The sequence below is a fragment of the Phoca vitulina genome, unplaced genomic scaffold (genome assembly GCF_004348235.1).
Source record: "Phoca vitulina isolate PV1807 unplaced genomic scaffold, GSC_HSeal_1.0 scaffold41, whole genome shotgun sequence".
Lineage (NCBI taxonomy): Eukaryota > Metazoa > Chordata > Mammalia > Carnivora > Phocidae > Phoca > Phoca vitulina.
Genome location: NW_022589744.1, coordinates 2,485,479 through 2,506,227, shown reverse-complemented (window position 1 = coordinate 2,506,227; position 20,749 = coordinate 2,485,479). Strand labels below are relative to the sequence as shown.

Here is a 20,749-nt window from a genome sequence, read left to right as displayed (position 1 = left end):
TGGCCACGCAGTAACACACTAAAGTCCTTCAGGGCTTGTCCCGCAGAGCTTTATTTGAGGGATCCACCCAAAAGACAAGCACCTCACTTCCAAAGCTTCTTGATAGACATATTTTTCTCACTATCCTTCTGCATGACCTGGAGAGAGAAAGCATTAAGTTACAAACGGAACAACGAACACACACTCTAGCCCCCTGATCGAGAGTCCGTCAGCAAGAGCAGAAAGACAAGCCTCTACCTTGGCTACCGCCATCTCGAAGTCCTCCTGGGTGACGTGGACACGCCGCTCCCGCAGGGCGTACATGCCGGCTTCAGTGCACACACCCTGGGCAGAGAAAGGAAGCCAGGCACTGTTGCTGCGTCCTGGAACCCACAGCTTTCTGCCGTGGCCCCCTTCTCCTTGGACCCTCCGATTACCTTCACTTCGGCACCTGATGCCCCAGGCATGAGCTCAGCAATTTTCCGCAGGTTGATCCCCCGGGTCAGGTTCATTTTCCGAGAATGAATCTTCAAAATATCTAGCCGGGCCTAGAGAGGGGACAGAGAGGAAAAGCCTGAGCCCTGTGGCCTACCTCCATAGCCAGAGCCATCCCCAGCTCGGCCCCTCACAAACCTCCTCATTGGGGGGTGGGAATTCAATTTTTCTGTCGATGCGCCCGGGGCGAAGCAGCGCAGAGTCCAGGATGTCAATCCTATTAGTAGCCATGATAACCTGAGTGGAGAAAGGGGGTGGTGGTGGCATCAGCCAAGCCCTTCCTTGGGCTGCACCTCGCCCAGGGCCTTCCCTTGCATGCCACCTCACCTTGATATTCTTGGTGGCCTCAAAGCCATCCAGCTGGTTGAGCAGCTCCAGCATTGTCCGCTGCACCTCACTGTCCCCTCCAGAACCCCCCTCCAGCCGTGAGGAGCCAATGGAATCAATTTCATCCATGAAGATGATAGATGGAGCGTGTTCTCGTGCCATGACAAACAGCTCCCTCACCATTCTTGCCCCTGTGCAGAGGCCAAGCTGGCGTTAAGGGGGCAATGAGCTCCGTACCCTCACCTCCACCCCATCACTTCTGCTTGGTTTTCAGGTTTCTAGCCAGAGTTACCTTCCCCAATGAATTTCTGTACCAATTCAGAGCCGGAGACACGAATAAAGGTGCAGTCTGTGTGATGAGCCACAGCCCGGGCCAACAGTGTCTTCCCAGTGCCTGGGGGTCCATATAGCAGCACCCCCTAGAGAGAAACAGCAGGACTCAGGGCAGAAACCAGTCCCCACCTTACACTAGGGAACATTTACCAAGTGCTCGCTTTGGGCTATGCCCTGTGCTAGATGCTGGGGTATAAGTAACGAACGTCGAGGTCCTTCCTAGCGCTTTTCTCAGAGCCGCCTCCGTACCCTGGCAGCACTACCCCCGGCCCCTCTTCCGTGGGGAGGGCCAGTGTAAGTGGCGTCTAGTATGTCCTGACACCTCCCCTGAGCCCCGTACTCACTTTGGCTGGGGCAGAATGTGCCAGTAACAGCATGACCCTTCCACAGAAATCTTGCTTCTCACCTTGGGCTGCGCAATGCCCAGTGCTTCAAAGAGCTCAGGATGCTTGACAGGCAGCTCGATCACTTCTTTGATCTCCTTAATCTGCTTGTCCAGTCCACCGATCATCTCATAGGTTGAATCTGGCACTTTCTCCACCATCATCAGTGACACTAGTGGGTCTACCTTGTTGGGCAAGATCTTGTGCAGAGTGTAGCTGTCGTTTCTTAGAGCGACCCGGCAGTTGGGTGTCACCTGGCCGAGGGGAGAGTTTCAGGAAGTGGTGTGGTGAGAGCTAAGCCCAACCTCCCACCTCACCTGCTGTACTCACGTCGTTGATGTCGATGTTCTTGTCCACATCTACGACAAACTTGCCTTCAGGATGCACCTAAAGAAACGAGGGCTCATTACCTTTCCTGACAGCCACCGAACCACCCACCTCGCCCAGAAAGACCCATGAGCCCTAAAATAACAGAACAGTGTCCCGGCAAGACTACACACAGACGCATGGGAATGCACCAGGCATTAGGCTGCTCCCTGGGGGTCATGGTGCCTTTACCTTAACCAACACTTTTTTCTTATCCATGGCCCGGACTACTTCCCCCACATAGGAGCCCTGCTCCTGCAGCAGCTGTAGCTCTTCCCGCAGTAGGCGAACTGGGTGGGAAAGAGACAAAACGGTCACCCAGCTTCTTTGGTGTCCCCTTTCCTACGACTCAATTCAATAGGCATGAATGAAGCACCATTCTGAAGTTTTAGAAGACCACAAAAATAAAGTCAAAATTTAGGTCTCTAAAGGGATAACAATGCAGCTCGGGAGAGGCATGCATGTGAACAACCATGTAACAGTGCAAAGCATAACCTTAGACTCTGAGAAATAAGCACCAAACGTGAAGTCTCAATTTAGGGAGATTCGAACAGTCAGACCTCGGACAGACTGCCCAAATGCAGCCTTCCCATCTTTCCCTCCTCACCTTTTGCATTAAGCTCATTCCTCTGTGCCTGCAGCCTCCGGAGATTTTGGCTCTTATCATTTACAATCAGCTATGGAGGACAAGAAACAGAGCAGAAAACACTAGGAGGTTAAGCTCTTGGCCAAGATCCTCACAGGCTGGTATGAGCTGAGTGACAGAAGAGCAGAGGGCACCTGCATGTTCCAGATTGTGCAATAGGATTCTAAAGCCCCTGTCCTTTCTTCTAAGAGTCCCTCTGGGGCCTAGGGCAGCCATCAAAAAAGGCTAGTTGTCCTAACACACTGGTCCAGAAATAACAAGCCCTAATGGAGAAAAGTTACAGCTGCCTCACATAGTCAATTTCTTTCGAGACAATGACACGGTAGAGTGGGAAGATCACGGAGTCAGAAGCCTAAGTTCTAACCCCACTGCTGCCAATTAACAGGTAGGTAAAACTAAGGAAAGCCTTTAAAAGGTCAAGATCTCTTACCAAACCATAAGTAGACAGAGCGTCACCTACCCTGCCTCTTGTGAGGAACAAATGACATCACATATAAGAGCACTTCAAAGATGATAAACCTAATATGACAGCTACAAATGTACCAAGAGTTTAGAAATCACCCTTGTGACTTTCCTTCATCCGATTTACGTATTTTCCTTATTGCTGGGGTCCCTGCTCCCTCTTTAGGCTAGAGGACTGGATTGCCCAATTCCTTTTCATTCAGTCCCATGGAATCATTGTGCAGACCCGGCAATTCTGTCTGCCCTCCCACTCCCACCCTGCCCCAGCCCCAGTGTGCTAAATCTCATCTGAACCTTCGTGTTCCCTTAAAAAACAAACCCTCACATTCAGACTTCTAGACGGAATGGCATTTGGCTAAGAGTACCTTTTAGGTTAAAATTTGACCCTTCAGAATGTGTAACAAGCTCTGAATACTGATTACCTTCAAAGGAGTAGCAGTTGAGAGAAACAAGAGACTTAACTTCACATACTTCCTATGGGTGACCGGTTACTTCCACTGCACCCCCAATGGAATGATGTGGATTTATAGAAACATACTCATTCAATCCTTCATCCCTCTTCTAGCTGCCTCTGGACCTCTGGAGTCCGTCCTCACCTGGAGTTCTTCAATCTTGGACAGATAATACTGGCGGAGTCCACTGCCTGCCTTCCCCTCTTCCAGCTCCATCTGAAAACACAGTGTAATTATTAAACAGGCCAAAAAAAATGCAAGGGAAATACCCACTTCCAGCTCGGACTTCGGAGGAATGAGATTTGGGTTCGAATGCCCCAGTCCATCTCTTTAGAACCCTCCGCTTCCCCGTGACTAAACTAAAAGCAGAATGAGAATGCCGCGTACCTCGTAAGACTTTCAGGAGAATCAAGAGACAATATACACGGGAGCGCTTTGTAGCGAGTCAAGCGCTGTAAAAACCCGAGGTATCATTACTCGAGGTGGAGCCACCATTAGGAACGGGGCCCTACCTCCTGCGACTCGCGGACGGGCCGGTTCCCGCTCCCATCGTTCCCCTCACTCTCTCCGCTTCCACGGTGTCTTCCTCTCGGCCCTGCTCTGACCCGCCGGGGGCGGCGCTGACACAGCAGATCCGGTCCCAGGCAGGGCCCAGTCTGGATTGGTCCACCCACCCCCGACCCACCCAACCCACCCGACCCTCTTGCCCCGGCCAGCGGCCCACCTCAGATCACGCCTGCTTGTCATCGAGCCCCCGTTCCCGCCCGGCCGCCGCAGGCGCCATACCTGCTCCGGTCCGTCAAGCGCCATCTTCCCTCTCTCACGGAGACCGCCGGCATCTGAGCCGCCTTGGCGCGCAGGCGCAAAAGCAAGGGCTTCGGGTCCAGCGACACTAGCAGAGAAGAATTCCGGGTCAATGGGCGGGGTGTGCGTCGAGACAATTACAAAAACAGAGGCCATGATAGGAAGGTGGCTGCGCGAGGTCAGGAGCTTGGAAAGGGATGAAGAGACCACAGAACGCCTACATGTTACTCTCTAGAAACTCGGTTTTAGTTCCAGTAATCGGCTCACCTGGCCACAACTTCCAACTTATAATACTTAAGAACATAGAAAAGAATTTGCGGCCACGCTCAAAATGGCGGACACTTGGAGCCTGGGACGCAAGCGACGCAAGCGGAAGCGGAAGTACGTGTGCTGCCCACACGTGCCTCTCCTAGAGTGGTGAAAAAGGCGCTGGTTACGGGTATTTGCAGAAGCAGGTAGGGAACGGAAAGCGGAGTTTAGTGGTCTGGGAAGAGACGTGCCAGTTTTTACTCTGTCCCCAGATTGAGTGACACTCCCCACGTTTCACCATGGGCAAGAAGGGCAAAGTCGGGAAGAGCCGGCGAGACAAGTTCTATCACCTGGCGAAGGAGACCGGTGAGTCAGGGTACGCGCCGTCTGCGAGCGAACGAATGGCCTTTTCGATTTGCTCCCACCTTTCCGAATATTGAGTTCCTGTTCCCCAGAAGGGGTGGTGGTTTGTGAAGCCGCACAAATCCCCCTGGGAAAGCGCCCCGCCGAGTTTAACATTTTGTCGGTGCCCCCAGGTTACCGCTCCCGCTCTGCTTTCAAGCTGATCCAGTTGAATCGCCGCTTTCAGTTCCTCCAGAAAGCGCGAGCCTTGCTGGACCTGTGTGCTGCGCCAGGGGGATGGTGGGTAACACCCGGCACCTGTGGCTCTTAATGGCTGCTTTCTGGGTTCGCCTTGGAGGAGAGTTGCGTTGGGGGGGGGGGGGGGAAGGGAGGGAGAGATACAGTAATACCGGTCTCAAACTTCTCCCTAGACATAGGTCGCAGAAAAAAGGTTGGAAACGTGTACGTTACATGTTCCGGCCACTGCACTTGGTAGCGGCTCTTAACACGCATGGTGAGAGAGCCTATTGCCAACGGAGGGGAAAGAACGGTCCTGGGTTATCTTAATCGGTATTACTCTCTTATAGGCTGCAAGTGGCTGCTAAGTTTATGCCTGTATCCAGCCTTATTGTAGGTGAGTAACAGGTGGGCCGCCCCTGACTGTTAAAAGGATGGGAGAGTGAGGTACTAATTGTGTTCTACATTTCCTTTCTCCTTGCTTGAGGCAATCTTTCGGAACTCTCTGACCTGATTTCTTCCAGGAGTGGACCTGGTTCCAATCAAGCCTCTTCCCAATGTGGTGACACTCCAGGAGGACATCACAACAGAACGCTGTAGGCAGGTAATAGGAATTTTTTTTTTTTTTTTTTTGGTCTCCTTTATATGCAGACACACACGTCTCCGTCTCACCACCCAAATCCTCCGGAGGCAAGCTTTCTCAGTTTAACACGCCTTGAGCAGAGCCTGCCATAGTTGGTATGACAAGGCCCATGACGCCCTTAGTCTCCACTCCAGGCTTTATTTAATCAGGAATGAGGTGTTTGGAATTGGAAGAAGTGCAGAGATATTGTTGAAATCTTCTCCAGTGGGCTCACTAGTAGACTGTAAGCTCCGTGAAGATAGACGTGTGTTGTTGTTTTTTAATTGTTGTATTCCCTGTGCCTGGCACAGGATTTGGCCCATTGTGGGTATTCAGCAAGTGACTGGGTGGACAAATGGCCGAATGAGGGACTGCTTTCATAGCCATATTTGTGTTTCTGCTGCTGTGATTGCTTTTCTTTTGTATAGGCCCTGAGAAAGGAACTGAAGACCTGGAAAGTTGACGTTGTGCTCAATGATGGGGCCCCCAACGTTGGGGCTAGCTGGGTCCATGATGCTTACTCACAAGGTGCTGGGAGTGGGGGGCATGGAGATGAGGGTGGAGGTGGGCTTGCCTGCTCAGGCTGCAGAGGTCCTCAGCTAATCGTCTTCTCCCACAGCCCATTTGACACTGATGGCTCTGCGTCTGGCTTGTGATTTTCTGGCCCGTGGAGGCTGCTTCATCACGAAGGTTTTTCGTTCCCGAGACTATCAGCCCCTACTCTGGATCTTCCAGCAGCTCTTCCGCCGTGTCCAGGCCACTAAGCCCCAAGCCTCTCGCCATGAATCCGCAGAGATCTTTGTCGTCTGCCAGGGTGGGCGTTGCTTTTTCTTTCTCATGAGTCGATTTCTTAGCTATCAAAGCACGCTTTCTTATATATCCTGTCGTCGTAGGATTCCTGGCTCCTGACAAGGTTGACAGTAAATTCTTTGACCCCAAGTTTGCCTTCAAGGAGATCGAAGTTCAGGCCAAGACTGTTACTGAATTGGTAACTAAGAAGAAGCCAAAGGTGTGTTTGGGGAATGGGGCCACTCTCAGGTCCTAGAGCTTGGGGGAACTTGGGCCTGGTGGGTCCTGCACACGCCTTAGAAAGGACTTCTCACTCTTCCTTCCTTTCCCCCCCTAAGGCTGAAGGCTATGCTGAGGGTGACCTCACGCTCTATCACCGTACTTCAGTCACTGACTTCCTCCGAGCTGCCAACCCCGTTGACTTCCTCTCCAAAGCCAGTGAAGTGAGTCCTCAGTTTTGAGGGGTGCAAGGAAGCTCCAGAAACATGTCCCCAGAATCTCCCGACTCACTTCTTTTCTCCCAGATTTCACTAGATGATGAAGAGTTGGCACAGCATCCAGCTACCACTGAGGACATCCGGGCGTGCTGTCAGGATATCAGAGTGCTGGGGCGCAAGGAACTTAGGTATGCAGTGGGGGCGGGCACAGGTACCAGGAGCCCCCAAGGCAGGGAAAGGCCTTTGAAGACGCAGCAGCATTGTTTTTCCTGAGGGGACAATTTGAGGAATTCACCTAGCGTTGGATCTTGGGGGATAGGATGCTACTGTGCTAGAGATTTGGGAGGGGGGGCCTAAAAAGGGGACAGGGACAAAGAGGGAAACGTCAGGGTCAGTCATGGTATTTCTGGGGCAGGTCCCTCCTGAACTGGAGAACAAAGCTCCGGCGATACGTGGCCAAGAAGCTGAAAGAGCAAGCAAAGGCGCTGGACATCAGGTGAGGCGGGAATCAAACCAGGGTAGGTGTTGGCTGGGGTTGGCGGGGTGTATGAGAAAAGAAGCAAACTTCTTGCACTGTTTTGTCAGCCTCAGTTCAGGAGAGGAAGAGGACGACGAAGGGGGTGAGGAGTCTAAGGCTGGGACTGGGCAGCAGCCCTCTGAGGATGAAGAGGAGGAACGATTAAACCAGAGCCTGGCAGAGATGAAGGCCCAGGAGGTGGCAGAATTAAAGAGGTGAGAGGAGTGGGGAGGAGCTCGGGGAGCGGGAGTCCCACCGCAGAGTTCCTCAGTGTGTGAAGATGGGGGAGAGGATGAAGGCTCGGATGGGGACTCTTTCAAGCTGGGGCGGGGTGAATTCCTCAAATTGTCCACTCAGGAAGAAAAAGAAGCTGCTGCGTGAGCAGAGAAAACAGCGGGAGCGTGTGGAGCTGAAGATGGATCTTCCTGGGGTTTCTATTGCAGATGAGGGGGAGACTGGCATGTTCTCCCTGCGCACCATCCGGGGTCACCAGGTGAGGTGGGGTTAGGGCAGATTTGGACATGGGGGGCATTGTAGTAGAGGCCTTTTTTTAAGTGTGCTGAATGCTTATGGCTCATAGTTGCTGTGTTCCCCTGTAAGCTGAGAGGTGACTCTTTCAGTGAGAGGAGACTGGTGGAAAAACCGAGTTTTGTGCCTGAAAGGCCAGGAAGAAACAATGTATCTAAAACAACGAGATTAGGAACGTTTATGAGTGTGCTATGGATTGATTATGGTAGAGCTAGAACATTAGAACTAAGAGGCACTCTATGCAAGAAGCATAGGTTCTAGTAGATGCAGCCAGCAGGGTACCTGGGATGCCAGGGTGTGTGAAAGGAGGGTTTTCTGCAGAGGAGGGCGGTGTTCTTCGGTTCACAGAGACCAAGTTGGCACCTTGCTGCCATAGGCTGCATTTCCTGATTAAAGCAGCATCGACAAGCGAAATGAACTTCTGTGGTTCCCGCGGGAATGGAAACCCAGGTCCTCTTTGTTACGAGAACAGCAGAGAGAGCATAGTGGTTCTGCAGCAGACTACCACTTAGTGGTTCTTTGCCTCGGTTTTCTCATCTGTAGGAGGGAATGATAGAACCTACCAGCTAGGGTTTTGGGGAGGAATTTTTAAAGAGGGTTTAGGTGTAATCCCTGATAACGTAAACTCTCAAGCACTAACAGCTAGCTTTGTTATGAGGAAAATAAATCTTGAGGTTGACAGTTTTTAAGTGAAATAATAGTTGTTAGATGTGTGTTGCTTGGGTTCCTCTATTCAGTGGAAACAAAATCCGTAGGTGGTTATTCTCAGGTGATGTGCTTTTTTTTTTTTTAATGTGCTTTCTGGGAGTAATTTTGTAAGAAAAACCGATGTTTTAGAGTATTTTAAGATTGGATGTTATATAGGCTTGGGGTGTTTTTCTGCTACCACTTAAGACAGACAAGTGAGATAGATCAGTGACCTGACTTAGAATGGGATTTTTTTTTTTTAAGGTATTTTATTTTAGGGGTGCCTGGGTGGCTCAGTCAGTTAAGCATCTGCCTTCAGCTTAGGTCATGATCCCAGGGTCCTGGGTTTGAGCCCTGTATTGGGGTCCCTGCTCTGCGGGAGCCTGCTTCTCCCTCTGCGGGAGCCTTTCGCTCCCCCTGCTTGTGCTTGTGCGCGCTCACTCTGTCAAATCTTAAAAAAAAAATTTTTTTTAGAGAGTGCACGCGTGCCCCGTGACTGGGGGGAGGGGCAGAGAGAATCTCAAGCCAACTCCCTCTGAGCAAGGAGCTGGATGTGGGGCCCCATCTCACGATCGCTGAGATCATGACCTGAGCTAAAACCAAGAGTTGGACGCCCAGCCAACTGAGCCACTTTTTTTTTTTTTTTTTTTAAAGATTTTGTCAGCGCATAAGCAAGGAGAGCTACAGGCAGAGGGAGAGGGAGAAGCAGGCTCCCCGCTGAGCAAGGAGCCGGATACGGGACTCGATCCCAGGACCCTGGGATCATGACCTGAGCCGAAGGCAGACGCTTAACCAACTGAGCCACCCAGGCGTCCCGAACGGATGTTTTAAATACTTAGCCCCATCATTTCCTTGTCTGTATTTGCCACAGTGTATTTTATTTTTTTAAGATTTGACAGAGAAAGACACAGCGAGAGAGGGAACACAAGCAGGGGGAGTGGGAGAAGGAGAAGCAGGCTTCCCGCGGAGCAGGGAGCCCGACGCGGGGCTCGATCCCAGGACCCTGGGATCATGACATGAGCTGAAGGCAGAGCTTAACAACTGAGCCACCCGGGCGCCTCTCATACTCATAGTTGCCGCTGCAAACTATGAGTTTAAGAAACTCATAGTTTCTTAAACTACAGAGTATTTTCAAATGTTGCTAAGATAACGGATATGGGGGAAAAAAGCATTATGTGCCTCATAAGAATTCTTGACCTCTTTTTTGTTTCTCTGTCAAACTCCAGTTGTTAGAGGAGGTCACACAAGGGGATATGAGCGCTGCAGACACATTTCTGTCTGATCCGCCAAGAGACGACCTCTACGTATCAGATGTTGAGGAAGACGATGACGACGCATCTCTGGAGAGTGACCTGGATCCAGAGGAGCTGGCAGAGGTTGGAGGATCTCCGTGTCTAAAGGACCAGAAGCGGTAAGTGGGGGGGTTCATGCACACGGGGGCATTGACCCTCTCTGTGAGTACTGAAGCAGAGCTGGGCGCAGGGGTCGCCAGTGGGGGTCGGAAAGCACATCTCCCCAGCCCCCACCCATTTCTCTACAGTGTACAATTTGCTGAAGTAGAAGATGAAAAAGGAGGAGGAGAAGAAGGGAATCCACTGCTGGTACCATTGGAGGAAAAGACGATACTGCAGGAAGAACAAGTCCGTCTGTGGTTCTCTAAGGTAAGAGGTTGGGGGCCCAGCCAGCCAGGGACTTAGTATCCCCTGGGAGACGGGTGGCTGAAACTTCCCCCGTCACAGGATGGCTTCAGAGGGATTGAGGAGGATGCTGATGAGGCCCTGGAGCTCAGTCAGGCCCAGCTGTTGTATGAGAGGCGTCGGAGGGGGCAACAGCAGCTGCCATCCCCACCTTCCGGTTTGAAGAGTGAGAAGAAACCTCCCCAGCACCAGGAGGCGGGCCCTAAGCGGCCAGAGGCTCCAGCAGAGGCCAAGAGTGCCCCTGGGCCTGACGAGGAAGGAGAGGGCAGCTCGGACAGCGACAGCAGCAGCAGCGAAGAGAGGTGAGTGGCTGCAGCTGTTCTGACCACTTGTCCCCGTTTGGGGTTTTCACCCTTGGCTGTAGATAGCGACTTAAAAAAAAAATGATGATTCTGAAGTGAATCAAGTAGTCTGTGGTATAGCTTGGGGGGCCTTTCAGGCCAAGTTTTCAATAGGAAGCGGGGTTGAGGTGAGGCAGGAGTGGGTCTGGGGACTGGTGGAACTGACAACCAGGTCATCCCCCTTCTGCAGTTGGGAACCAAAGCGCGGGAAGAAGCGAAGCCGTGGGCTTAAGTCCGATGACGGGTTTGAGATCGTGCCCATCGAGGACCCAGGTGAGCTCGGTACCTTGTGAAATGGGAGGCGACAATGACGTTTGGGTTGATACGGAGCTTTGACTTTTTCTTTTTCTCTCTAGTGAAACATCAGATACTAGATCCTGAAGGCCTTGCCCTAGGTGCTATCATTGCCTCTTCCAAAAAGGCTAAGAGAGATCTCATAGATGACTCCTTCAGCCGGTAAGGGGGCCAGGAAATCATGAGACTGTGGCCCTGGGTGGGGGACGGGGGGGTGATTTTGGCTGCTGTCCTCTCTGTCTAGGTATACATTTAATGAGGAGGAGGGGGAGCTTCCAGAGTGGTTTGTACAAGAGGAAAAGCAGCACAGGATCCGGCAGCTGCCTATTGACAAGAAGGAGGTAGAACACTACCGCCGACGCTGGAGGGAAATCAATGCACGTCCCATCAAGAAAGTAGCCGAGGCGAAGGCCAGAAAGAAACGGAGGGTAAAGAGTGGGGCCGCCTGTTAACTGTGTGCAGGGGTGGGAGTGGGGAAGAGGTCCGCCTTACAGAGCCGCCGCCCCCCCCCCCCCCCCCCCCCGGCAGATGCTGAAGAAGCTGGAGCAAACCAAGAAGAAGGCAGAGGCTGTGGTGAACACCGTGGACATCTCAGAACGTGAGAAAGTGGCTCAGCTTCGGAGGTAAAGGAGAGAGAGGTCACCCACAAAGGTACATGGGGTTAAAAAGGGTGGCTGGAAGCCTCTAATGTCTTCCGTCCATTTACAGTCTCTACAAGAAGGCTGGGCTTGGCAAGGAGAAACGCCAAGTCACCTATGTGGTAGCCAAAAAAGGTGTGGGCCGCAAAGTGCACCGGCCAGCTGGAGTCAGAGGCCATTTCAAGGTGGTGGACTCAAGGATGAAGAAGGACCAAAGGGCACAGCAAAGGAAAGAGCAGAAGAAAAAACACAGACGGAAGTGAGCAGAGCCACCGGGTCCTCTGAGAAGACAGTGTGAGGACATGGAGGTGTGATTCCAGCCCCCACCCCATACCAGCTGCAGGCTGGCTTGCATCGTAGTCTGCTGGAAAGACAGGTGGGGTGCCTAGAACTCTCACGGGGTGGTCCTGAGTGTTGAAGGAAGGTCTCTGACATGTCCTGTTGGTGCTGTAGCAGAGCCCCTAGCTCCTCTGTTAGGAATGTGGAGTACTAGACGAACAGTCTCCTAGGGGGAAGGTCAGTGTCCGAGTGGCATTCACTCTATTTCTGGGCAAGCCGGCCTCTCAGGTCTTCCCCCCATCCTCTTCTATTATCTGAATAAAACCAGGGTATTATCTTTTCTGACATTTAGTTCCCACTAAGTGCTAACTCAAACATCTGGGTGTTCACACCATGTGCTGCACGGTTATAAATCATAGTATGTACTCACTGTGAAGTAGAAATGACAAACAATCCACAGGTCCCAGTAGTAAAACATTTACTAGAGCAAGCAGAAAGGAATGCACATCTTAAAGAAACCTTCACAAAGTCACAAAATTCGAAGTATGTATATTTCTTTTCCTTTTATAAACAAGATAGAACAAAAATCATCAAAATCATTTCAGCAAAAGATTTTCTACCATGTGGCAAGTTAAAAAAAAAAAATACAATGAAATAGAAGACACTTTAAAAGCTGTTGAGTTTTTTTTTTTTCAATTTAGCAACACTTCAGACCTGGAGCAGTCTTGTTTCCAGGATCATCTTTCTCTTCGAGGGTAGAGGCTCTCTGGGTCTGGCGGGCTGCTGCTTCCTGTCTCAGGACTGGATACAAACCTGGCTGGAGAACCTGAGCATGGACTCCCACTTAGACATCTCTCTTCCCTGCAAAGTCTAGAAGCACCAAAATCCTTCCCCAAATCTCCAACAAATGCTTCAGTAGGTTGGGTTTGCAGAAAGCCAACTCCTAAAAAGGGAACTGCCTGGCCACACAGCTAAGAAAAGAAATTTTACTTGTAGATGTTTATAAGGTGACATTTTAGTAAAAAATATAACACTACATATAATATAAACCTAGAGTGAGTTTTGTGCCCTAGAAGGCCCTTTCTTTCAAGGTATCCTCAACTGACCTTCACAACTCACCTAGAGCCCAACAGAAGGTTCCCAGCTCTCACTGCTTTCAAGGACCAAAGCAGCTTCCCAAGAAGACATCCGAAAACTGATCCAGATGAAAGGGTAATGCTCCAGCTAATCCACTAGGGGCAGGGGGTCCTTACACCTTGGGCCCCAACCCAGCCCTGAGACGCCTAGTTACCAAAAATCTTTCTAAAAATAAAATTAAAGACCATTGATTTCACGCTGTAGCACATACCCTCTAACTGTCCCATCGACTTTTCTTGCGCTTGGGTGGCTCGGGGACAGCGAAACCATCGGCTGTCTTATCTGTCTTGCTGTCCACCTTGTCCATCTTGCTGTCCACCTTGCTCTCACGATTACAACCCTCTTTCCTGCTTTCACCATTCCGACCATCGTTTGCACCTCGGCTCTCTCCATGTCGGCTGCCACCTCCTCCGTGCCTACTTTCCCCATGACGGTGGCCGTCAGCATGACGGCTGCTGCTTTCGGGGTAGCGGTATCCATCTCCATGGCGACCACCCTCTCCATGACGTGGACTGTCACCATGCCGATTGCCACTCTCTCCATGACCATGACGGCTGCCGCCCCGGTTCTCCGTGTATCTCTCTCTCTTCCCATTGCCTCCCCCAGGCCCTTCTCGGCTGTTACTCCCTGAAGCTGTATTGTTGACTCCCTGGGCTCCAGCAGAAGGGTAGGTCACTGGAGCACTGCTGAGGTTCCCAGTATTGCCAAAGCCTGGGATGCCCTTGGTGGCACTGGCAAGGGGGCTGTCTGGACTGTTATGGCCCTGCTGGGCTGAATTAGTTGGGACGGAATTCAAGCTCCCTGCACTAGTCCATCCACTTGCGCCAGCAGCAGAGCTTCCCGCCTTCTGGTTGCTTAAGCTGGCAGCAACAAAGTGACTCTTGTACTGTGACTGAAAGAGAGACAACGAGCTAAGACAGTGGGTTCAAGAAACTTAGATATGTGAAGCTTGGTAATGAGAAAGTACATAGAAATTCTATGCTATCCTGGCACTATGAGCATCCCGATGGCCCCACAACCCTGTGGTTTCTATGTTCCTCTATTAATGAGAAGAAATCTAGGGACCTAGCTGAAACATCAGTCTGAAGGCAGATAAAATGCATAAATTAAGGCTCAGCTGGTTAGCTTGCTAACTGGAGGAGTGGAAGGATAAGTATAGACGGGTTCAAAGTTAAGAGCTCCAGAACCAAACTTGTCTTAGCTAAAAAAAAAAATGGCAATTATTCTCAACCAGCCTACAAGAGCCTTAGAGGTGGGCAACGCTGTCGGCTGTTGAGGCAGGGTGGGACCGCCAGCCCTGCTGCAGTACAACAGTCCCAAGCTCTGGGATGACGGATGTCCCCGACCAGATTTCCTAGCTTCTACACCTGCAGCTCTATGTAAGCTATTATGAAGTTGACATTCAAAACTGAAAGCAGTGAGAAGGCCTTAAGTCTAGCATCAAGCCTACAAGCTCAGCTACCCTCTCTGAAAGACTAGGCCCCTCATCACTGTGCAAAGCTCTTTTAGCTAACTCCTTAATTTCAGACCTGGAAAGCTGCTTTCATTGCTGTCAGCCGATCTCCCATGGCTCCTGTGGAGGGCTTGTAGGCCTCATAATTGCTCATCACATTATTGTTGTTTCCTCGGTCCTTTTTAAAAAAAAAAAAAAGGCACACCCATGAGGACAGAATGAGCAGGAAAGCTCACTGCCAGACTGGGCCTCATATCCTGGAAACAGAAGTGGGCACTGCAATGGGAACAGGATATATTTTGTGGGAAAAGGTACAGTAATAATTATTTAAAAATGCTTATGCCTTTTAACCCAGTAATTCTGTTTTTAGGAATTAACCCTAACCCCGAAGTCAGATTATGCCCAATGCTGATGATACGGTTTTATTTACACACACAAATATAATGTTTCTGTAATTCTGTAAAGCTTTATATGCTCAGGATGAAGAGGCCACAAGGCAATATATAGCATATGCATATAGCCTATACATGGCTCAAGCTCTGAATCCACTCTTAAAAGCCTGAGTCTCAGTTTCAACACTTACTGCAGTATAACCTGGGTGCCTCCGTTTCATGATCAGTACACCTGTGCTCACTGGGTGGTTGTGAAGACTGAGTTAACATGCATCACTGCTTGCCATGGCTGGCCCTGGCATATATTAAGTGCTCAACATTAGCTATCACTACCAATGGTGTCCTGTGCATCGTTACTGAGAGGTGTGAGCAGATTCTTTATCAGAGACACCAAGTAAACAATAATGCTCCACAAATAAAAAGACTGGCAGCTTTCTTCTTCGGTTTAGGAATCAAAGTGACAGGAAACAGGCAGTTAAGAAAGCCAGTAAGGGGGCGCTTTCATTACCTGTTTTGTGAGAAAAGCTCGCTCTCATCTCTGATGCAATTTCCCACAGAGTGTAGGAAGCATTCTGGAGTCAGGGTTCCCAGCAGCAGACTCTAGGCCAGTGCTGGAGGGCTTGTTAAGTTTCTGATTCACCAGGTCTGGGGTGGGGCACAAATTTGCATTTACTGCTGGTCCAGGGACCACAATTTGCAAACTGATGTTAACCTTGACTGATTTCCTGAGCGTATCTAGTCACCAAGTACACAAAGGTGCTTCTCTAAGACAAAGTCACAACATTCCTTGTAGACGGGGTTCTGAACTCACTGAGGCTTTCTCAGGTAGAGGAGGACGGTCATAACATCCTCCAGGACTTGGGAGCAGCCCAAAGGGCACTGCTGCAGCCTGGACTCACCGTGTTCTCTGAGCCTAGGCCAGGCCGCTCCCTGTAGCCTAGGCCGCCTCCACCAATGTTCAGCTTTTTGCCTTTTCCTCCTTTAAAGCGGGATTTCCGAAACCAGGCATTCTGCATTGAACACAATTCAAGGTTAGGCCATGGGAGGAAGAGCCAGCCAGAGGAGGACGTCATCAGAAACGAAGTGGGAGGGAAGAACGTACTGGTTCATCTGTAGCCAGTGTATTTACGGCAACTGTTCACAGGAACCACAGACGAACTTCTTTTGGGAGTTTAGTCTACCAAATTTGTCAGGAGGCCCAGCTCCTCATCTGAGGCTTCCATTACCGCTGTTTCTCAGGGCCTCCAGGAAGGGAAGTGAGTAGGTAAGCCTCAGACAGAGAGCACTTACTCTGGCCACTTCTAACTTCCTAGAGGAACCATTTCTTAATCTAGACATACTACTGGATATACACGTTTGGAGCTTAAAAGAGGGCTCAGAAGTGAAAAAAAAAGACCATGTGAAGTGAGGTTCACCAGAACTGGCTCTAGGGGCAGATGTCCAGGACCACTAGCAACGTAACTGGAAGTTTTATGTACCCATAGCCTGAAGCGTCCCTTGAACTTGATCGCTGCCAGCACCCTATGAATCAATTTATGTTCTTTTCACAGAATGCAAATATCAGTGGGAGAGGTAGCCCTTTATCTAACAATCACACGTTACAATCTAAGTGAAGTACTTGAGAGGTAGGGCTGGCTTCAGAAAGGCACTGACCAGGGAAGCTGATCACACAGTCTGAGAGCACAGGAAGCCTAAGGCACAAAAAGAGACACAGAAAAAGCCAAAGACAAGATACATCCTGTTCAAAAATGCAGTTTACGATGGGCTCTCTGTACCCAGGAAACAGAAGGAAACATTATTTTACTCCTTCCTGCCGTGCAAGTCCTCTACTCCCAGAACTCAGAGTATTGGCAGTAATACTATACTGTAAGTGCAGTACGGGTTGACCATTCTGTGTGCTGACTTATGAATCTAAAAAAGACATAAATTTAGGGTGCCTGGGTGGCTCAGTCGTTAAGCGTCTGCCTTCGGCTCAGGTCATGATCCCAGGGTCCTGGGATTGAGTCCCACGTCGGGCTCCCTGTCTGGCGGGAGGCCTGCTTCTCCCTCTCCCATTCCCCCTGTTTGTGTTCCTGCTCTCGCTATCTCTCTGTCAAATAATCTTTAAAAATATAAAAAAATAAAAAATAAAAATAAAAAAGACATAAATTTCTACTATCAGAATGTGTATACTGAACCCATTTGTAATTTGGGGACTCCATATATTAAGATGACTCAGTATTTACTTCAGTAGAATGTCTAGCTTAGTTTTAGATTGGTAATCAATGTGGTTAAAGGTATGAGACCTAAATCAATGAGAAATAGTTAAATACATCATATTTTCTTAAGATGTCACACATTTTTAGCCCCTCAAAAAGACCGGGAGAAAGGGCAATAAGGGGAAAATAGCCATCTTTGAGTTAAACTTACAAGTGTGCTATGGGGCAAACAGGCAGAAATTTCAGAGGGACAGATTTTAGCACAAAGAAAGGAATAAGCTTTTCAAATCAATGTTGCTGGAAAAAGAGGTAAGACAGACCAGATGAATTTTAATGTCCTACAGTACCGATCTGTTCCTCCTAAGCACTGCCCCCACCCACGACCGTAACTTTTCTGTCATGTGTCTATGTTAGCTCCTCAGGCTTGCTGTTTTTTTTTTTTTTTTTTTTTTTTTTACTAGTTTTAGAACCTCGAGCCATCCTAAGTGTACTCAGTCCCTCACCTGCATTGCCAGATCTAGGAGTTCCTTGGAAACATGCTGATTGGCTCCTTCCAAGTTCCGGACAAGGTCACCAGCAAAATTGCTGTCCTTGGGGGTCAGTAAGGTATAAGCCACGCCTTTCTCACCCGCTCGTCCTGTGCGGCCAATCCTATGAGTATGAGTATCAATGTCTCGTGCCACGTCATAGTTAATAACAGTCTTAATTGAAGGAATGTCCAGACCACGGGCTGAAATAAAAACCAAATTCTTTTATCCTTCAGCAGGAGTCAAAACACCAAAGTAACCCAAAATGCTAGCCCTCTAAGAACCCACATTCCTCTTGGTTTGGTGAGCTTATAAGATCCAAGCATTTATGGGACGCCTGGGTGGCTCAGTCAGTTAAGCATCTGCCTTCGGCTCGGATCATGATCCCAGGGTCCTGGGATCAAGTCCCACATCGGGCTCGCCGCTCCATGGGGAGCCTGCTTCTCCCTCTGCCTCTGCCTCTCATGAATAAATAAATAAAATCTTAAAAAAAAAAAAAAAGATCCAAGCATTTAAGTTGCCCTTCTATGATGCTAGGCTGTCTAGCGTCAGGGACACAGGCCTTCTGCCATCAATAACCTGCCATGGCCTCTCTCTTGCTCTAGGAATGTGTAAAAAAATGAAAGCCAGCATCAAATTGGCTTGAAGCTGAAAAATTATCTCCTTTTTGGGGAAAAAATACCAGTTTTTTAAGGGTAGCTATTAAAACTGAGAATAAAGCCAAAAGTCATACTTCAAAAAACTTTTCGATCTTGAGTGAAGTATGCCCGATCAATATGACACTGGCTCAACAATTTTTTTCCTCCAAGTATCTTTTAACTGCAGGGATTCTTTCTTCAAAGAGAAACATTAAGTGCAAGTAGTACCCAGAGCTCCAGGTTGTGGTCAATGGTCTGAGCTCCATTCGGGGTGGGGTGGCCAGCCAGGCCAGTAAAGTGCCTCCAGTCAGACTGCTCAGTGCTCTAGCTCTTTTTTTTTTTTTTTTAAGATTTTTATTTGTTTATTTGTGAGAGAGAGACAGTACAAGCAAGAGGGAGAAGCAGGCTCCCTGCTGAGCAAGGAGCCGGACTCAATCCTAGGACCCTGGGATCATGACCTGAGCCGAAGGCAGATGCTCCATGGACTGAGTCCCCCCAGGCACCCTCAGTGCTCTAGCTCTTACATGGCAACACAAAACACCCTTACGGCGCAGGGCCGTGAGGTCACCGGGGAAAGTCATACTCTACCTGCAACATCTGTGGCCACCAGGACTGGGATGTCCTTTTTCTTAAAGTCTGAAATGACCTTGTTTCTTTCACTCTGATCCATGTCCCCATGAAGCAGCCCAAGATTATGACCCTCCTGCTTAAGGTTATTGGCTAGCTCTTCAGCATTGGCTTTTTTAGTAACAAACAGGAGGACACTTCCTGAAGAGGTAAATTCCACCAGACGCCGGGTAAGCCAGTTCCATTTACTAGGCCCAGAATGGAGAATTTCTACAATCTGTGTCACATCTTCATTTGCCTGAAAAGAAACAGATGACTGTGACATTTGTACCAAAAGGCACCTGAACAAGGACCAGACATCATTTTCCACCCCCATAGAGAAGAACCTTAAATAGTCCCTCTTCTCCTCGGGCCTTCTTTGAGCAAGTCAAGCGCAGCTTGAAACCTACATCCCTTCTCAAATCACTGTGCTCTACCTAACTATTCATAAGCCCCCATACTCTGCAATACATTGTTATAGGCATATTCAGATTATTTATTACTAATAAATTTAGCTCCTTTTCTGTCCTTCCCACTCACTGCTCCTAGTACTATTCATACACACATAGAAGGCACTCAAAAATGAAAAGCAGACAATGTCAGAACACCAACTAACTGCACAGAACTTTAATAATAAACATGGTAAGCAACTTCAGGAATTCTCAAGGGAGCCAAATTTTCCACATAGGACATATGCAAAGGTAAATACCATGAACTCATTTTCACCAGGCCTTTCAAGTCACCTCACTCCTCCTCCAATCATTTAAAATGTCCGTTCCATCCTGTCTTCCAGGCAAAGCCTGCTTTGCCCCGCGGCAAAGTTTTTTTTTAAATTTTTATTATGTAAAATTTTAAACATTCCAAAAAAATGAACATAATCACCTATGAACCCATCACCCAGCTTCAACAATTATCCATATTTTGACAATGTAGTTGTCTCATCTATCCTCCTAACCTTGTGTTTTTTAAAACAAATCTGATGTATAACATAGTAACATGTTTTCCCTCTCAATAGTGAGAAACTAATTCCATGTCTCCAAAATATGAAAAATAACCTGTTGGGGTCCCATCTAGCCTTGCTTTTTAGGGTTACCTCTCCAATGTCTCCCTGCACCACACGAATAGGGTCGATCAGGATGTCTCTGGCCAGTTTTTCAATCTTTTTCCGAAAAGTTGCACTGAATAAAAGAGCTAAAAGGTAAAGTAAATTCTGTTAAAGAAACAGTGTGACTTCGTTTTTGAATACCCACTAAGCCTCCTATTGATACTCAGAATTATTCAGTTTTACAAAATAAACCCACCTGAACTTTCAATTTAGTTTCAAAATTGATTCACTAAGGAAAAAAGCATTTTCCTTTTTCTATTTTTATACATTTTCAGTTAAGACAAGGACTGTCAGCATGGTTCGAAAAGGCTCCTGACTTCCTATCAGCAGCCCTGCACTGTGCTTTAACTCCACGTGCTGATAAAACCATGTAACTTGGGACAAGTCATTTCATTCTCAGGCTTGGATTATCATCTACAAAAACGACTGAGTTATATCTGATGATCTCTAAGGTTCTGTGCAGCTCAAACTTTTTATCTCCTCCTCATGGTTCTCACCAGTACACACATGATCATTTCTGCTGCCATACTGTGAGTGCTTATAAAATACATAGGTGTTTAATCTGAACACAAATGTGACTTAATAAAACTGCTTCATACATACTCTGTCTGTCAGGACGGACATGACTTGCTATGGATCGCACCTGGTACTCTGGAAGAAGTAAAACAGTAAAATTAACATTATAACTCTATACGATGGATTGGGATGCCTGGGAAAAAGTAATTTTACTAAAACTCTTCATATGAGAAGTTAAAACTATTAAGGAAAATGTGAAACTCCTAGGCCTAT

General features: G+C 48.7%; 3 protein-coding genes across 9 annotated transcripts in view; 1 reads left to right on the top strand and 2 right to left on the bottom strand.

Moving 5' to 3' along the window:
- Positions 1 to 35: 35 nt before the first annotated feature.
- On the bottom strand, positions 36 to 4,339 carry PSMC5 (proteasome 26S subunit, ATPase 5). Of its 3 annotated transcripts, none has more exons than XM_032429763.1 (12): positions 4,230 to 4,339; positions 3,588 to 3,659; positions 2,491 to 2,560; positions 2,076 to 2,173; positions 1,848 to 1,904; positions 1,541 to 1,771; positions 1,094 to 1,220; positions 802 to 992; positions 613 to 711; positions 417 to 527; positions 238 to 324; positions 36 to 137 (listed from the first exon to the last, which is right to left on the bottom strand). In XM_032429763.1, the coding sequence occupies exons 1-12, from the start codon at positions 4,251 to 4,253 to the stop codon at positions 84 to 86; spliced, it is 1,221 nt and encodes a 406-aa protein (XP_032285654.1). In that variant the 5' UTR covers positions 4,254 to 4,339; the 3' UTR covers positions 36 to 83. The 3 variants fall into 3 exon arrangements, with proteins under 3 accessions (XP_032285654.1, XP_032285656.1, XP_032285657.1); XM_032429765.1 differs by lacking the exon at positions 4,230 to 4,339 and adding an exon at positions 3,831 to 4,049; XM_032429766.1 differs by lacking the exons at positions 2,491 to 2,560; positions 4,230 to 4,339.
- Positions 4,340 to 4,580: 241 nt separating this feature from the next.
- Positions 4,581 to 12,555, top strand: FTSJ3 (FtsJ RNA 2'-O-methyltransferase 3). The gene is made up of 20 exons (XM_032429955.1): positions 4,581 to 4,862; positions 5,033 to 5,138; positions 5,426 to 5,472; positions 5,600 to 5,679; positions 6,126 to 6,225; positions 6,317 to 6,511; positions 6,591 to 6,706; positions 6,825 to 6,929; positions 7,011 to 7,111; positions 7,339 to 7,419; positions 7,509 to 7,655; positions 7,798 to 7,933; positions 9,882 to 10,066; positions 10,196 to 10,316; positions 10,395 to 10,654; positions 10,884 to 10,966; positions 11,050 to 11,149; positions 11,232 to 11,415; positions 11,516 to 11,610; positions 11,696 to 12,555. Exons 1-20 carry the CDS (start codon positions 4,796 to 4,798, stop codon positions 11,886 to 11,888), a joined length of 2,502 nt encoding a protein of 833 aa, XP_032285846.1. The 5' UTR covers positions 4,581 to 4,795; the 3' UTR covers positions 11,889 to 12,555.
- Positions 11,917 to 20,749, bottom strand: part of DDX42 (DEAD-box helicase 42) — a 47,878-nt gene continuing 39,045 nt past the window's right edge. For 3 of the 5 annotated variants that reach the window (XM_032429953.1, XM_032429954.1, XM_032429951.1), the window contains exons 12-18: positions 20,564 to 20,611; positions 19,949 to 20,046; positions 18,838 to 19,114; positions 17,588 to 17,814; positions 15,786 to 15,896; positions 14,571 to 14,672; positions 11,917 to 13,933 (exon numbers count right to left, since the gene is read on the bottom strand). In XM_032429953.1, the coding sequence (XP_032285844.1) occupies positions 13,256 to 13,933; positions 14,571 to 14,672; positions 15,786 to 15,896; positions 17,588 to 17,814; positions 18,838 to 19,114; positions 19,949 to 20,046; positions 20,564 to 20,611 (1,541 nt within the window). In that variant the 3' untranslated portion in view covers positions 11,917 to 13,255. The remainder of the gene's footprint in view (positions 13,934 to 14,570; positions 14,673 to 15,785; positions 15,897 to 17,587; positions 17,815 to 18,837; positions 19,115 to 19,948; positions 20,047 to 20,563; positions 20,612 to 20,749) is intronic. The other 2 variants (XM_032429952.1, XM_032429950.1) reach the window with 2 other exon arrangements.